General features: G+C 50.8%; 1 protein-coding gene across 1 annotated transcript in view; it reads right to left on the bottom strand.

Moving 5' to 3' along the window:
• The window catches only part of LOC135245241 (centrosomal protein of 170 kDa-like), a 36,317-nt gene that overhangs the window by 10,365 nt on the left and 8,084 nt on the right, over positions 1 to 17,868 (bottom strand). Inside the window, exons 2-13 of the mRNA XM_064318158.1 lie at positions 13,386 to 13,532; positions 10,633 to 10,722; positions 8,694 to 8,775; positions 7,251 to 7,306; positions 6,844 to 7,015; positions 5,700 to 5,837; positions 4,739 to 5,221; positions 3,144 to 3,657; positions 2,978 to 3,086; positions 2,450 to 2,551; positions 2,137 to 2,269; positions 496 to 1,809 (exon numbers count right to left, since the gene is read on the bottom strand). Of these exons, the coding sequence (XP_064174228.1) occupies positions 496 to 1,809; positions 2,137 to 2,269; positions 2,450 to 2,551; positions 2,978 to 3,086; positions 3,144 to 3,657; positions 4,739 to 5,221; positions 5,700 to 5,837; positions 6,844 to 7,015; positions 7,251 to 7,306; positions 8,694 to 8,775; positions 10,633 to 10,722; positions 13,386 to 13,490 (3,298 nt within the window). The 5' untranslated portion in view covers positions 13,491 to 13,532. The remainder of the gene's footprint in view (positions 1 to 495; positions 1,810 to 2,136; positions 2,270 to 2,449; positions 2,552 to 2,977; positions 3,087 to 3,143; positions 3,658 to 4,738; positions 5,222 to 5,699; positions 5,838 to 6,843; positions 7,016 to 7,250; positions 7,307 to 8,693; positions 8,776 to 10,632; positions 10,723 to 13,385; positions 13,533 to 17,868) is intronic.

The following is a 17,868-nucleotide window of genomic DNA, read 5'->3' on the forward strand; positions in this document are numbered from 1 at the left end:
CCTTACACAGCCAGAGAACAGAGCTCGTCAGACACATGGCTCAGACAAAACATGAACTCTGAGACAGACACAGGTGCTCAGTTCAGACCCAATGCAAACACACAGGAATTTATCACTGGATTCATCTCCAAGCACCAGGCCTGAATCACTGCCTGTGTGCTGTATTTCCTGCCTGTGCGCTGCCTGTGTGCTGCATTTCCTGCCTGTGCGCTGTCTGGGCGGTATTTGCTGTGCTGTGTGCTGCATTTCCTGCCTGTGTACTATATTTCCTGTCTGGGCAGGGTATTTGCTGTCTGTGTGGAGTATTTCCTGTCTGAGTGTAGTATTTCCTGCCTGTGTGCTTCCTGCCTGTGTGCTGTATTTCCTGCCTGTGCGCTGTATTTCCTGTCTGTGCGCTGTATTTCCTGCCTGTGCGCTGTATTTCCTGCCTGTGCGCTGTATTTCCTGCCTGTGCGCTGTATTTCCTGCCTGTTCTATCGCAGTACTCGCTCTCACCTGCGGAGGCGCTGTGCGCAGAGGACGCGGGCTTGGCCTTGGCGTCGGGCAGCTTGGTGACGCTGTTGGCCCGCAGGCGGGCCGGCGGCTTGGCGTCGGCGGCGGAGCCGGAGCGGAGCCCCAGGCGCAGGGCGGTCTCGGCGGAGAGGCGGGTGGAGGCGGAGCCCCGGGCGAGCGTGGCCTCCGAGTCGCTGCGGGCCGACAGCGAGCCCGGCCGGGTCCGGCGCGGCTGCGCCAGCAGGTCGATGCGCGACGGCGCCTTGCGGCCGGCCGGCTGCCGGGACGTGGAGCTGGTGGTGGACACCTCCGAGGCCACCGACGCCCGGTCGGCGTCCGCCAGGTCCGTGTCTGAGGCCTCGCCCAGCCGCGCCCGCCGCAGGAGGGAGGTGCGGGTGGGGCGGGGCCGCAGGGCGGAGCCCGACTCCGGTTTGGAGAGCGGGACGCGGGCGGAGGAGGAAGTGAGCTGGCCGCGCCCGTGCGAGCGGGCGGAGCCCGTCTCCTGGTCGGAGGAGAAGGCGGAGTGGGGGAGGGACGAGGCCGGGTCGTCGTCCGTCAGGTCCAGCGAGGGCCGGCGGGAGCGGGGGCCGGGGTGGGCGGGGTTACGGGGCTCCCGGCTCTCGGAGGGGCGGGGCCTGGCCCTCCTCTCCAGGTGCTCGCGGGCGGTGGAGCTGGGCGTGGCGGCGCTCTTCTCCTTGTGCAGGCTGCTGAGCGTGCGCCTCTTGGGGGCGCTCTTGCGCTCGGCGTCCCGCGCCGCCTGGCTCGACGCGGAGTCCGCGGCGGGAGGGGGGCGGTCCGCGGGCCCTGGGGGGGTCGGCTCGCCCTCGTCCCGCAGCCGGGCCTCCAGGAAGGCCATGACGGCCTCGGTGTCCCGGAGCAGGGCCACGGTGTCCAGGCTGCCCCCAGAGTCGCTGCGCTGGCGGGCCGGGGGGGCGGGGCCCTGGGCGATGCGCGGGATCAGCTCCTGGGGCACGTGGGCGCTGGGCTTCTCCACCGTGAAGCTGCCCTGCCGAACCAGGGGCTTCTTCTCCTCCTCCTCCCCCCGCTTCTCCCAGGCGGGGGGCCTGGACGGCAGCGCGGGGGTCTGCTTCGCCTGCGTCCCCGCGGTCGCCATGGCGCCGGCGCCCCCCCTGTGCCCGGGCCGGGGAGGCCGGTCCTTCTCCTGGGGCTCGGTGTCCTGCTTCTCCCCGATGCTGCAGGGGCCCCGGCCCAGCTGGGGCCTCTCCTCGCCGGGCAGCTGCGGCAGGGCCCTCCTCCTGCGCTCCGTATGCCCGCTGGAGCACACAGCAGACTGGCCTGACCCGCTGACATCAGCGTCTGAAAAACAGCCAATCACAGGACATATTTACTCAGCCTGTACTACAGGGCACATTTACTCAGCCTGTACTACAGGACATATTTACTCAGCCTGTACTACAGGACATATTTACTCAGCCTGTACTACAGGACATATTTACTCAGCCTGTATTACAGGACATATTTATTCAGTCTTTACTACAGGACATATTTACGCAGTATTTACTACAAGACAGGTTGTATTTACACAGCATTTACTACAGGACAGGATGAACTGCAAACTGTATTCTACTGAAGAAGCATGAAAACAAGGTAGAAAAAGGCAGTGGAGTATGGAGCCACACCCACCTTTCTCTAGGACCAAGGCCGTGGCCTCCCCCCCTGAACCTTCAGGGTCGGTCCTTGTGTGATTGGCAGCTAAACTGGCCCACTGGGAGACCCAGGAAGAGCTGCCCAGGGCAACCAAGTCTTCCGGAAGAATCTGAGGAGCAAGATGTCAATGCCCAATACGTCAATACAGATCAATTAAAAACACAGATCAATTACTGATGCAGCCTAACTAAGGAGCTAAAAGAGCAGGACGGCTGGTGATATTGAGGAAGAAAGTTTGTGAGCATGTGTGTGTGTGTGTGTGTGTTTGTGTGCTTATGCATGTGTGTACCTCTGTTGCACTACAGCCAGGCGGTTTAGCCTCTGCTCCTTCCTGCAGGTGTTCAGGACGTCCCGTTCTGGCAGAGTCCCGGTTCCCCTCCACCCCAAACACCTGGCCAGTACAAAGCAGGAAGCAAGCGTCTGAAACCAGAGCCCCATCTAACCCTGACCATGTGAGTGCTGACTGGCTGACTGTGGCAGGCAGGCCCACAGGCAGACATGCTCATGCGGGGAGGGAGCTGCTTTGATCTCATCATTCTACAGCGAGTCGCCCGGCCAATCAGGCACCTGCAGGGAGACTGTGACAGCTGCTCGTGCGATTCACTCCTCTGACACGATAACTGTGCAGCCATTCAGAATCTACAAAGACTGTAAATGGTGAACGTTTTGGGGGTCAGACTGTAACAGGAGGGGGCGTTTGGGGGCAGACTGTAACAGGGGGGGTTTTGGGGGCAGACTAACATTCAGGGGTTTTGGGGCACACATCGATACACTAGCTGCGGAGCTCATTCACTGACCGGAGGGGTTTTCAGCGTACAGGGTAGACTGTACACTGGTGAGTACCGCGGGTTTTGGGGGGCGCATCGGGGTTTGGGGTCAGCTGAGCGGGGGCGCTGGCCACGTAACGGAGGGGTTTGGGGGTCAGACTGAACAGGAGGGGGTTTTGGGATCAGACTGTGAGGATGTCAGGGGTTGGGGGTCACTTCGATATGCGGCGAGCCGCCTCCAGGGCGGGCCCACTCGTGGTGAGGTGCCCTGTCATGTGGTCATCCGTGGTCTCTCCGGGGGCGGGGGCAGATTTGGGCAGGTCGGCGGGGGCCGCCTGCTGCCCCACGCTGGTGGGGGCCCGTCCTGACCCGGAGGGGTCTTCGGACCTCTGCTTGAGGAGCAGGCGGGAGGCGGTGGGGGCGACGGCGGCCAGGGCGGAGGCCACATCTGCGGAGACCCCGCCCATGGCGCAGTCGCCGGGCGCGCGGGGGCCGGGCCGGCCCCGCCCACAGGGCGCCGTCTGAGAGAGGAGTACGACTCCTCGTCGCGGGATTGCCTCATCAAACCGATCAGAAGGGCCTCCGCGAGGCCCGCCTCCGGCCCTGGCCACGCCCTGCCCCGCCCGACCTGGGCCCGCCTGCAGCCGCTCCTCCAGCGCTGGCTTCCTGCCCAAGCGGAGCCCCGCCCCGTTCTCTGAGTCGCTCTGCGTCCCGTCCACATGCTTACTGCCTGGGAGGGAGAGAGAGAGAATACAAGTGTTACAGCACCTCACTGCCCTATCACAACGCCCCACTGCAATATCACTGCATCCCACTGCAATAACACTACACCCCACTGCAATATCACTGCACCCCACTGCAATATCACTGCACCCCACTGCAATATCACTGCATCCCACTGCAATAACACTACACCCCACTGCTCTATCACTGCACCCCACTGCAATATCACTGCACCCCACTGCAATATCACTGCACCCCACTGAAATATCACTGCACCCCACTGCAATATCACTGCACCCCACTGCTCTATCACTGCACCCCACTGCTATATCACTGCACCCCACTGCAATATCACTGCACCCCACTGCAATATCACTGCACCCCACTGCTCTATCACTGCACCCCACTGCAATATCACTGCACCCCACTGCTCTATCACTGCACCCCACTGCTCTATCACTGCACCCCACTGCTCTATCACTGCACCCCACTGCAATATCACTGCACCCCACTGCTCTATCACTGCACCCCACTGCTCTATCACTGCACCCCACTGCAATATCACTGCACCCCACTGCAATATCACTGCACCCCACTGCTCTATCACTGCACCCCACTGCAATATCACTGCACCCCACTGCAATATCACTGCACCCCACTGCAATATCACTGCACCACTGCAATATCACTGCACCCCACTGCAATATCACTGCACCCCACTGCAATATCACTGCACCACTGCAATATCACTGCACCCCACTGCAATATCACTGCACCTCACTGCTCTATCACTGCACCCCACTGCAATATCACTACACCCCACTGCTCTATCACTGCACCCCACTGCAATATCACTGCACCCCACTGCAATAACACTACACCCCACTGTGCTGTTACTAAACCCCACTATAAGGCACTTTGGTGTCCCAGAGTGCAGTAACCTTTGCTAACAAAAGTAAAATGCCTAAATGTATGTCTGTCCCAGGGCATGTGACACATTGCAGCCCAGCCTGGAGCAGCGGGACACCCCTCACCTTTCAGCCCCCCGCCTGGAGCAGTGGGACGCCCCTCACCTTTCAGCCCCTCACCTTTGAGCCGCCTCAGCTGCACCCCCACGTCACTCTGGACGCTCTCGCCGCCCTGCTTGGCGGCATCCCGGCGGGCCAGCGGCGGCTCGTTCTGGGCCAGCCAGTCGGCTACCTTGCTCTCCGAGGCCATGATGGCGGCCTGCAGCGTGCTCAGCCCCGCCCCGCCCTGCAGGGACGACTTCCTGGGGCGGGGTCGGGGGTCGGGGGTGAACTTGGCCACGTGGTCCTTTATGGTGACCTTCCCGGGGGAGGTGTTGTCAAACTCGATGGTGAAAGAGGCGTGGCCGGGAGCGCTGGCGGCCAGCGCTACGGCAGTTGCCGGGGCGACGGCCACGCCCTCGGTGTCCTTGGTGGGGACCTCGTGGATGCTGCTCTCTGCCTTCTGCGCCTCTTTGGCGGGGATTTCAAAGTAGCTGGGCTCAGAGCCCAGACTGTAGAGCCCGTCATCCTTGGAGTTCTCACATCGCTGGGCCTCCGTGCTGCCTGAGAGAGAGAGAGAGAGAGAGAGAGAGAGAGAGAGAGAGAGTGTGTCAGTATCTGTCTGTCACAGAGAACAGAGTCAGTATCTGTCAGAGAGAACAGCGTCAGTATCTGTCTGTCAGAGAGAGAACAGAGTCAGTATCTGTCTGTCAGAGAGAACAGTCAGTGTCTGTCTATCAGAGAGAGAACAGTGTCAGTACCTGTCTGTCAGTGAGAGAACAGAGCCAATAAATGACTGGCAGAGAGAGAACAGAGTCAGTATCTGTCTGTCAGAAAGAACAGAGTCAGTATCTGTCTGTCAGAGAGAACAGAGTCAGTATCTGTCTGTCAGAGAGAACAGAGTCAGTATCAGTCTGTCAGAGAGAGAACAGTCAGTACAGTCTGTATTCTCCACCTTAATACCTACCTCGCTATTCTCCATCTTAATACCTGTCCTGCCATTCTCAAGGTTTTACCTGTCCTTCCATTCTCTGGGTCTTACCTGCTCCACTATTCTCTTGCTTCTTGCTGGATGATTTTGTTTCCTGTTTGAAGGAATTCTCATCGTCAGCGTCTTCATCCCCCCACCAAGATGGCTGCCCGTACAGAGGCGTCCCCCGATGCACCGTTGATAAGTCCCCTGGAACACAGACAAGAAACCTTTTCCTTTCTACTGCCCAATACCATGCATTTTTAACACAGAAGCCTTCATGAGGTGCGGGCCATTTTAGCCCCTTACTGTCCTAAACACACAGTTACAGCACAGTGTAAAATAGGCCCTACAAATTCAAGAAAAAACAGAGAAGCACACAAACACAGCCACGGTATCCCACTACACTTAACAGCAGAGGCTGTTTTGTCCACGTTCTGAACACTGCCCCTAGCAGTGCCACAGCCTGTGGCTGAGAATGATGCAGAGAAAGTCCTACGCTTTGTAACACACCGTAGCATTCTCCGGCAGACCAAATGCTACACACACATAGCCACTAAAAATGTAACACACTCTCCTGCTTATTGACCTGATGCTTCCCCTGCCCCAAAGGAAACAGATCCCATGCCTCTATGCCTCTGTGCTAAATCTGCAGAAAAGGCTGCAGCATATTTGCATAAAGCTGACAGGCTGCTGGGTAAAATAAGTAGCTGGCAGAGGAAGTGAAGGCCCAGGCAAGCCCAGCCTGCCGGTATTTATTTGAGGCTGACGGGTGTGAGAGCGAGACCAGTGCAAACCCCGCCCCCGTGCTTCTGCGGGATGACGATCATAATTACATGCATCAGGGTGCTAAATTGGGATAAACACAGTGATCTAGGTTTCAGAAGCAGGCTTGTGCTCCGGCTCCAGCTAAGTGCTTCACAACATCTGCTGAGTTGGAGCAGGCACTGCCATAACCAAGACTCCACCCTGTGCACAAGACTCTGCCCTGTCCCTGAAACTGCCCTGGCAACAAGACTCCGCCCTGTCCCTGAGACTCCGCCCTGTCCCTGAGACTCCACCCTGTCCCTGAAGCTGCCCTGGCCATGAGGCGCCTCCCAGTCCACAAGTCTCCGCCCTCTCCATGACATTGGCTATCCATATAAATGTTCATCACGCTAAAATGAGGGTAGGATGTGGATCTCCAGGGATCACTGACCCTTTGCATCCTGCCCACCTGCCATCTTGTCCTCCCCCTTGTGGGTGTCTGCAGGTTTAGACGGCCCCTCGCTGGCCCCCTCCACAGCCTTGCTCTCAGGGGGCGTGGCCACAGGTGGCTTGGCTGGTTTAGGTGAGTCCACTTTGGACTGCTTCTTGCTCAGCTGGAGCTGGCTGGTGAATTTCTCGTGCTGAAGGAGTAGAACATCATCAGAACCGGCTACAGGATATGACCTCTTCAGAACCAGCTATAGGACATGACATCTTCAGAACTGGTCACATAAATATGACTGACATCTGATAACTGCATATTAAGCAGGTTAAAGAGTGACCAGTGTGGAGACTGTAATAAAGGGGAGTGGGGGTGTGTGGGGGTACAGGGGCTGTAGTGGAGGGGGGTGTGGGGGTAGAGGGGCTCTGTCCTACCTTCAGCGCCTCCTCTGGGACCTGCAGCTCTCCCCGCACCACGGTGAACAGGTTGGTATGTGAGCAGTGTTAAGGAAAGCCTTTCACATGGTACTGCTCTAGTGTCCTCTTTCAACCACACAAAGGGCACATACAACACACCAAAACAACCGCAGATACATAGAAAGTGGAACAGCATTCAGGGGATGAAAGGTCTGTGCTGACCTGCCACAGACCAGGCCCTGGGCCATCGAACTGCACTTCACTCATGAGAATAATGTTCTAGGGCTCCGAGCCAAATGCTGGAAAACTCACAACAGGAACTCAAAGCACAGATGGAAAATATGGTTTCATACGTGAACACGGACAGAAGCCCAGTGAAAGGTGTGGTTCCATCACTGCTGGTCTGTTTGCTTTTCCACTGTTCGTCTGCTCTAATTCCCTCCAGAACACCCTCTTTGTGTTGTCATACTTCCACCCAAAGATGGCTGCTAAAGTCTGCATTTTGACTACAAGCGTCCTGTGATACCCCTGCCTTGACCGCACCGTTTAAGGACAACTGGCCCAATAAGGACCGGTGGGATCAGAAGGGACATAAGCGAGGGCATGAGGCTCAGAGGACACGCAACCAAAGCGCCGCTGAAATCCCAGCATGCACCAGTACAGCAGGCATAGGAGGGACGGGGGAAATGCAGCAACTGTGAGCTCAAATTTGTTCTCAGAACACTACAGTGCTCCCATTTTAGGAGCACTTGCTCCTGAAAATTGATGTGCGCCAACCGGAAAAATAATTTAGGAGCACATCTACTGACTGGGATGCATTAGGGTGCTCCTACTCAGGAGCACATGTTCCTTGGAAAAAAATGTTAGCGTAGAACCCTGGTTGTCAGTCAAAAGTCTGAGTTTTCCAGCATTCATCACGAAGAGAAAGCTTGACTCATGAGAGCGAGGTTCTGGTTAATTCCTTCCCCTAATGGAGCGAGGGTTCTGCTTAATTCCCTCCCCCAATGGAGCCCCGCAGCCTGCGTGGGTTAGAAAGCCTGTCACTGCGTGATGATGTCACCATGCTGGGGAGGTAATGATGCCTTACCAAACGCAGCCCAAACTGTGCCCCGGAGCTCAGAGGAAGAGGAGCGTTTGCTATGGCAGAGAAACCCCAGTGCGCACAGCTTGACATAACGATGCGCCCCCGAAAAAGCACTTAACCCTTTAAGGTGTAAGATCACATCTATATGATTAGAATCTTCTAAACTCAACATTCTAATGCTGACGTAACAGTCACTGCTGCTAACTAAAAGCAAAGGAGTTGTAGAACACGGACTTAGAATGTTGAAAATACATTCCGGAAAACCTACTCCCCAAAGGGTTACAAGACCCCGGGAAGGCCGCGGGTGATGCGCTTCACCTGAGTCTGACGCCACGAGGGCATGAAGAGTTTGCCACCTTGCGATGAGTTTAAAAGGATATCATATCCAAACCTCAGCTTATCGTCCATCTTCAGAGTGAAGTACATCTGCTCCTGGATTCTGACGTCGTTCACAAACGTCTGCAATAAAAAAAGAGACACAGATTCCATTAACAGTGGGGAATTACACTCTCTACTCCACTCAACAATTTGCACAGCCCTGCCCAGCATGTTAATCATAAAATTAACATAAGGATCTAATTATCCTTAATTCATCTGAACGGTCTGAAGCTTCACTTCATGGAAATTTCAAGAGCGTTTCAATTCTGGAATGAAAGCATGCTCTCAATGGTCAATTTCAACTCAACTCAACTGATCAAAGTAAGAACAAACACAAGCAGTTGTGCAGTAGAACTAATGAATAAATTATGTCTGAAAAAAAATAACCAGTTCCAGGATACCTGGCCTAAGGACACAGACTGTACGATACTTTAGTGATGTGATGTTGGGATATCAGCTCCTCTATGACACTTTAGTGATGTTAGGACATTAGCTCCTCTGAGTTACAGGGTGTGAATATACAGTAAGTGCCACTGGTGACTGGTTCACACAGCCGATTCAGATCATTTAAAGTGCAGAACCTCTGTACAGCTTCATCCCCTGTGGTGACGTGGCTGTGTGCGAAATGAAGAGCTTTTATTTGGCGGTCAGGTGGGATGCAGCGAGCGGCGGTTCCCCACAGGCCCGTGAGAGCGGGTTATTAATCTCCACCGGGCGCACAATCGCTACACCAGGGGACCTGGCACGACTCCCGGATCGCAATATGAGGTTTAACCACTCTGGCCAAATCCAATCACATCTCTCACCTACTCAATATCACAAATCCCTAATGGCTTATAGGAGGTTTAGCCTTGTGTACGGCCAACAGCCAACCCACTGGCAAGTTTGCATGCAGTGACTCTTATTAGGTTTGAGATGGGCAGTTATTCTTCATCCCCCTCCTCACAGACAGCAGCTTATTGTTTGAGCTGGTGATACGCATGTGAACATGAAAACGTTAGAGGGGGAGAACAGGCCATTCAGCCCGTGCAGGTTTGTCAGTTACCCGCAGTCTAGAGAGAATCCAGCACTGCCATCAAGCCTGGACCTGAAACCCCCTAGAGTCTCTGGCTCTGCTACATGACCCAGAAAACTGCTCCACACACTGGCAACTCTCAATAAAACACCTTTGCGATGGCCAGGATGTGGCTGAATGTTTAACCCTTTTGTATGTTTTTCAGAAAGGTTTTTCTAGTATTCTAGAACACTACTGCTTTCAGTTACCAGTATTGATTGTTACATCAGCATGTTCAGAACATTCTAATCACTTATTTGTGATCTTATACATCAAAGAGTTCATTTGGTTTGGAGAAACTGGCACCTCAATGGCTTCAACACTAACCAAGGCTAGCCCTAATTAGCTTCAATACTAACCAAGCCCAGTCATGTGTAGCATCAGTAATACCAAGTGCAGCGCTGATTTGCTTGAGCAGGGTGGAGTGAACAGACTGCAGTGCGTTATGGCTGCCAGCAGGAGGGGAATGTTTATGAGGAAACCACAGGGAGAGAGGGAATGCAAGAGCATGAGTCACAGGATGGGCCTATGAGTCGGACTTCCTGTCTAAGGAACTGTATCAGGAGTCATGCTGGCTCTGGTGGAGAATCTGGGGTTTGAAGCAGTTACACAGATGCATGATTCAGGTTCAGTACACAGAGAACCAGGCAGGAGAAGCATCAGCACTGTGTCATCCTACTGAAAGCAGGAGGACCACGTGACCTCTCCATCAGGAAAACATGTCTGTTTATTCTCAAATACCCTTCACTAACTCAATACCACTGCAGTCCCAAATATCTATTACTAACACAATACCCCTGTACCCCCAAAGACCACTCACTAACCCAATGCCCCTGTACCCACAAATACTGCTTACTCATCCCACCCCCGTGTACCCCACTCACCCCATTAAGGCTCCCCAAGTCCTTCACTTTGTGCTGGTCGCTGGCTGCCTCATAGTTGATGACGGCATGCTGCTTATCCACACTCCTGGACTGGAAAGACAAGCACAGAAACAGGGTTAGACTCCGCAGCTGCAGCGCCTCCTACTGGTCACACAGAGGCATTCAGAAAAGCCCCAAAACCAGGACCCAGCACTCCAATGTTTACGAACGCGAATCAGAAAGCAGGGATAGGGGGAGTTTGGCAGTTTGGAGCAGGGCGCAGCAATCTGCCAATGAGCACACAGCACCCACCAGCAGAGATACTACTGTATGCAGGAGGGCATTTATCAGTCTATTTCCCAATCACAGACTGAGCACATTAGATGCCAGGGTACTGTCTGAGATGTACAGATTTATGCAGAAGGATGGACGTTGTTACATTGACTGTATGACGCAGTGTATTTATGTGGTTTCTTGTAGCACAGATGCAGCAGTGTATTGGCAAACTGCAGCCAGAGTGTATGTGTGAAAGCGCATAGACTCTCCCCTTTTGCACAGAGTTTAACCTAATGAGCCGATTAGCACAAACTCTCCATTACACCCCCGTGATTTCAGTCAAACACACGCCTGTACTGCAGCTAACACTAGCACAGCCAGCCTGAACACTGCTAAAGCTCTGGTACAGCCATGACCTAGACCAAGCAGAACAAAACCTTCAGGGATTTTTTTTTTTTTTTTAAACTGAAGAAATAAATTTACCATGACCTGTTTCCAAAAATATACAACATTAACAAGGGTACTGACACAGTTGAAATACTTGAATGCATAAGAGGCACAAGAGGAATAAAAAAATATGTATTGCCACTAAATCAGACTAAACCCTATATAAAACTGTAATAATACAGGTAGTCGGGTATTCTTGTGAACACACATGACTTTCATAAAGAATATGTAGCATACATTACCTTATAATATTACTTTAGTAAACATACCATATATGCCCTCAAATATTTTTAGTCATGTAAGAGAGAGAGACACAGCTGAAGGAGTATCTAATTTTTTGCATTAGGACACAGCATCCTAATCTCTACCATTTCAGGGGTAGGGTTTAAGTGGGCTGAATATGCTAAATTGGGGATTCCAGTTCCAATTACCAGTCATAATTTATTTATCCCATTAAAATCCTGTAGTTAAGAGGATTTGTCATTTCATCTATATTGACAGGTGACAGATTTCGCATTAGAAGCAGCACGACAGGACACAACAGTTTTGAAAATGAGAACCCATGGGGCCGATGCGTAATCCTGTTTTGCTAATCCTCACTGCAGAAGAGTAGTAACTCCTCTGAAGATTAGGCCAGATTAAAGCACATAAAAGACCAAACTCCAGAGCCTGTGTACCTGTAGTACGGCATTACTAAACTGCCCTGCAGGAACAAGCCTGTATAGCACAGCATGTGTGTGTGAGTGTGTGCGTGCGTGCGTGTTCACCTGTGTGCGCAGGAATGCATGAGTACAGTGTGCGCGTGTGTGTGTGCATGTTAGCGTGCATGTTAGCGTGCATGCCTGTGCGTACTCCAGCGTGCGAGGAGGGGTTTGAATGAAACGCACTTTAACTGGGGGGCGCTATAGCACACTGCACAAAGAGATCACATGAAGGGCCTCCGGGTTATCATCACATCCCCATGTGATGCTGTAGACATGTAACCCCTCCCCAACTGGCCCAGGAGGGGGCTGCAGCTGGTGCTCACTGGATGAAGGAACTCTATCAGTGTAAAATGAGCTCTATCTGTGAGTGTGTGCATGTTCAGGGTGATGAGCATGTGTGTGCATGTGTGTGTTTATCTGGCTGTGTGATGGTGTGTGTGTTCAGGGTGATGAGTGTGTGTGTTCAGGGTGATTGGCGTGTGTGTGCATGTGTGCGTTTATCTGGCTGTGTGTGATGGTGTGTGTGTTTATCAGGCAGTGTGTGATGGTGTGGGTGTGTGTGTGTTCAGGGTGATGAGTGTGTGTGTGTTTAGGTTGGTGTAGCTCCTCCACTGCAGCACAGCCACTACCAAAGGGGAGCTCCTTACAGCCCCGGCACCAAATAATTATATAACACACTGGCTCACAGGTAAGAAGAATAAGATACACAGCAGACTCCATTCAGCTCTATTAATGGTGTCTAATTATTTGATTTGAAACAGAAAACTTAAGCTCTGATAAGCTTGACCCATTCTCAGTTATTACTAATATAAAGAGGTTGTAATGCAATTGCGAGAGTGTAATCTCTGCAGAAATAAATACGTCAAATAGTAAATTAATCATCAGCCCAGAACAACAACAGGCATCACACTGAGTCAACAGTGTGGAAATGAAATATTTTTTACCCTCCTTTTCCCACACACATACACGCACGTGCACACGCGCGCGCGTGCACACACACACACACACACACCACGCAAAGGTAAGCCACACGTGACACTGCCTCCTGCTTCTACCTCCCTACACCGGCAGCTGGCATCATCTGCCCTTCAGGTCACACGCAGCCTGAGCTCAGCTCTACTGCAGATCTCTACTGCAGCGGTACTCCACACATCAGTCACCTCAGTCCCCAGAGGACACAGGGCTGTGATATCCCCTCACATTCAGAGAGACAGTCTACCTGCCCCAGCGGAGCCCTGTACAGCCACGCTGGCTATGGTGTTAAAATGAGGGCACCTGCAGCATGAGCTCGCAGTCCTCTGGCATCACGCAGTCCAGGTTTACCTGTAACCAGCACACCTGCCTCACCTGCAGCATGAGCTCGCAGTCGTCTCTCCCCACGAAGATCATCTCCCGGGGCAGGCGGTGCCGGGTGCCCCCGCTGCTCACCAGGAACCAGGACGTCAGGCTCATCTCTGCTCCGCTGTGCCGTCCCGCCTCAGGGCCTACGGCATCCTGTGGGACGGGGAGAGAGAGGTCAGAGAACGCAGCAGAGAGAAGGGGAGGAACAGAACACAGGCCCTGAGAGTACGGGGGTGGGGCGGGTAACAGAACACAGAGAGAGGGAAGGTAACCGAACACAGGCTCTGGGAACACAGAGAGAGGGAGGGTAACAGAACACAGGCTCTGAGGGGACAGAGAGAGGGAGGGTAACAGAACACAGGCTCTGGGAACACAGAGAGAGGGAGGGTAACAGAACACAGGCTCTGGGAACACAGAGAGAGGGAGGGTAACAGAACACAGGCTCTGAGAGCAGAGAGAGGGAGGGTAACAGAACACAGGCTCTGAGAGCAGAGAGAGGGGGTAGGGATTGGGAAACAGAACACTGGCTCTGGGACCAGCCTGGCAGAGGCCTCTCCCCTGTCCCCCCTCCTCCACCCACTGATCAATCCCAGATGCTACAGGAAGTGACATGAGCAGCCTGGCGGGAGTCCAGGCCTCTATGCCACAGAAACGCTTCTCTGCTCCTTCAGTCTGCTAAAAGGAGGTCAGACTCTGCTAAAGAACTACAACAGCAAGGCCTGACCTAAACTCTGACCCCCGACCCCTGACCCGCAGCAGCATAAACACCTCAGAATCAGTCCCCTACACCACAGAAATATGGGAATGCGTACCTAAAGATCAGATGTATAATGCACACACCTCAGAAACAACGTTCCTCAAGTACTAGGGATGCCACTTTTTTGTTTTTTGTTTGATAATCAAACTTGTTTGAATCTCAGAAAATTTCAAATATGTAGTTAAGGGTTCAGACTTGCAATCCCGTGATCTAGATGAAATAAGGAGCCCAGTTGTGCTCTGCTCTCACCGGATTTGCACTCATGGTAGTGCTCAATATCAAAGCCATGTTACTGTTTTGTCTGGAGGGTATACCGTTAGGTAGCCTAAAAATAAAGTTCATGAGTGGGTCATGCTATCTGCGTAGCCTGTAGGCCATACATTCCAAACGGAGGAGCCAGGAAACATTAAAACTCCACCGCACCTCAGGAGTGTCATTCACAAATGACCCTGTCCTCAGTTTAACAGCAGTGAAAACCCCAGAAAATACATTTCTTCAGCGTGACATTTGATGACTTTCCCTGGAGTGACCCCACACTCTCAAAACAGATGTGTTAAAAACAACAAAGAATGTCTAGTTAAGGACACGTTTTGTGTTACTTTCAAGTCTGTGTTAAAAAGTCTCCCTTTATAACACATAAATTGTATATTTGTGCCACAAAATAGTAACTTCGACACATAATGTTTTGAAATTAACACAAAAACAGTAACACAAAAATAGTTTTTGAGAGTTTAAAAAAGTTAAGCATTAGGGTTTAAAATTCAGTGAAGTGGCTTTATTACAGTGGGTCCGGCGAGGGTGGTTAATTTTTGACTCTGAGGACACACGGGGTGCATACATAATATGAAGTGCAACAGGAGGGTTAGCCTAAGTAAGCCATGCCATTGTTGTGAATTAATGATGGACTCATGAGTTTCCTTTTTTTTTTTTTTTCTTTCATTTGAACAACGGTTTATAATATAGAGTCATTTTAATGCTGTGAACGGCATCATTGGCATTGTTATGATCTTCTTGGGTTTTATTTTGTTTAATAAAACTTCAAGATACTGTTGTCATTATTTCTTAGTTATAGCATAGAATGTTTAAGCTATTTAGCTGCAGCTTTAAAGGGAAATGAAAGCTAGGCCATAATAATCATAGACAATAAAATTAGGCAACGTTTTACTGAAATTTTAACAATAGAAAATTTGAACAAATTCGAATAAATTATGAGATAAGACCGATTCCATATGTGGAAAAGGTGACAGCTCTGCCTAGTACCACCTACTGCCCTTACTCTAATCTCTGAACATGGTTCAGTAACCAGTTTGGCTCATAAGATGTTGCTGAAATGTCTCATCGAATTGCATCTCACTTGAATCTAAAGTTAAAGTATTTCAGATAATTAGTTGGCTCAGGCTGGTTCTCAACACCTCCACACATAATTATTATGTTCCGTGTTAAACTCCTAAGACCATGTTATACAGTCTGACAGTCTGTAAAGTAGGAACAGAGCCCCCTGTAGAGTTACGCACTGAAACCTCTTATTTCTCACGTCACACACAGCAGCAATGCAGAATAAAGAGACCAAACAGGTGACTATGCCCAGAAATTAGTGCCAGGAGAAATTTTATTTGCATTGCAAAACTCCAGCTCGTACTTCATCATTTGAAATTGAATGCAATGGGTTGAAATTGCATTCAGTCTTCATTGCATTGAATTTTCAATTGAATTTCTATCTACAAATATTCACATTGAATATGCTTTCAAATTCAAGTGTCACAATTCAATTTCAGATTTCTGTGACACACATTTGGGTACTTAGAAAAAACAAAACACGCAAAAACCCTTGGTGAGCACTGGCTTAATCAGAGATGATAGGACTGTGTGACATTCTGCACTACAGGTTCAGGGTGATGACAGCGTTATATTTGCAGAGTGCTCGTGGGCCCCAGCAATGACGAAACACAGACATAATAATAACACAGACCACGGTGAGGCCTCTGCATTCCACTAACTTACAGCCTTAAACAAGAAAACGAAAGATTCATCTTCTGACATAACGATAGCGGAGAAATGCATTTGGTCACAGGTACTGAAACTTACTGTATATGCTTGTGTGTGTATATACACATGTGCTTCTGTCGCTATGTACATGCGTGTGTGTATGTATGAGTGTGGATACTGCATGTGCGTGTTTGTCTGTGTGAGTGCGTTTGTGGGTAGTGTGGATGTTACTCAGGGTTGGCATGCTGTGTAAGCCACTAATATGCCATATTTCACATTCTTTTCAAGAGGCAAGAATCCAAAGCAAAGTCCCTGTGCATCATAATCGTAATATCCTTGGAGATGAAGAAATAAGGAAAAGATAAAGCATTTCGAAGAATGCTCTTAAGGTTAATGTCCTTAAGGGCTGAGAGTCTCAAGTCATTGTGGTTATTTCTGAAGGAAACCCTTAAAAGTGGAAACCCACTCTCTGTGTGTATAGGTTTGGGGCATGCCACCCCACCAAGCCGTAAACTTGGCGGATGGCATACCTGCCATCCCAATACTCGCTGGAACAAGATGAGTCCTACAAGGTTCTCTGACCAGTACTGGTCAAGCAGTCCCTCAGGACAGCCAATGGGACCTGATGTGCACCAGAAACTACTTGACATGCAGAGCATAGCTTCCTCCCAGTACACAGCCAGCGGCAAGCTATTAGTGATGACTTAGAAGCATTTTAGCCAATGAAATTATGTTTAGAAGAGTGTATAGGTTGTTAGGCCTGCGTAAAAGGACATGCATTGTTTCTCCTTTGCAAACAAACCATAAATCTTTCAGTACGCATGCTGAGAACATTATGCACTGGCATAAACGCTCTTGTGATTTAAAAGTTTGTTATTTTACAACAAAAATTTATTCTCCAAAACCTAGGTCTAAACAGAAGTGTATATTTGACCAGGCACACCCACAAGCATCTCTATGCACTCAAAAAATGTATGTATTTTAGGTGAGAGAAAACTTCCACTTCCACTGTATTTGAGCTTCTGCTAACTTTGTTTCAGTAATATTTAAAGCAATTCTGACTCTTGGAAAACAAGCTCCCAAGGGTTACCTTTTAGAAGAGACCAGGATTATGCCTGTCGTCAAAATAATAACCATTTCAACTAGCATGTCATTTTCAGGCACAACAGAAGGGGTTAAACATCATGTAAGTAATTTCATAAGATTTTGGTTTAATGTTCCCAGTATTCATATTTATCCCAGACTGTACCTATATTCATGCACTATATTACAGTAACATCAGCAGTAATGTATGCATGCAAGTGCATTTATATGCGCAAATAAGAATCATGGCAGTTTGGCCCAGGGGCAGCAGGTTCCTACCCTGAAGGAACAGTGTTAAATATTATCTGTGAATCATACTCACATAACCCCTCATGCACATCCTGCCTGTTTGGGGGTCAGGTTAAGTGCAGTTAAAGATGGCAGCTAACAGCCTACTCTAGATAAAGACAGAGCTGTTGTACAGCCAGGATTGGTACTAGAGCTGAAGTAATGCTGAGTAACCTGGGCAGTGGAGTCGATACCTTGCTCATGAGTCATGAAGAGTAATCATTACTGACTGCATGTACGCTTGAAAAGTTAACCACATCATACGACCGGACGGGACAAAATGGAACAAAAACAAGGGGAGAGGAAAGCCTCACCCTTCACTACCCCCCAAAGCCCCACCCACATGACCCTAAACCCCACCCCCAGGACCCCAAA

Source organism: Anguilla rostrata, chromosome 18 (assembly GCF_018555375.3).
Source record: "Anguilla rostrata isolate EN2019 chromosome 18, ASM1855537v3, whole genome shotgun sequence".
NCBI classification, from domain to species: domain Eukaryota; kingdom Metazoa; phylum Chordata; class Actinopteri; order Anguilliformes; family Anguillidae; genus Anguilla; species Anguilla rostrata.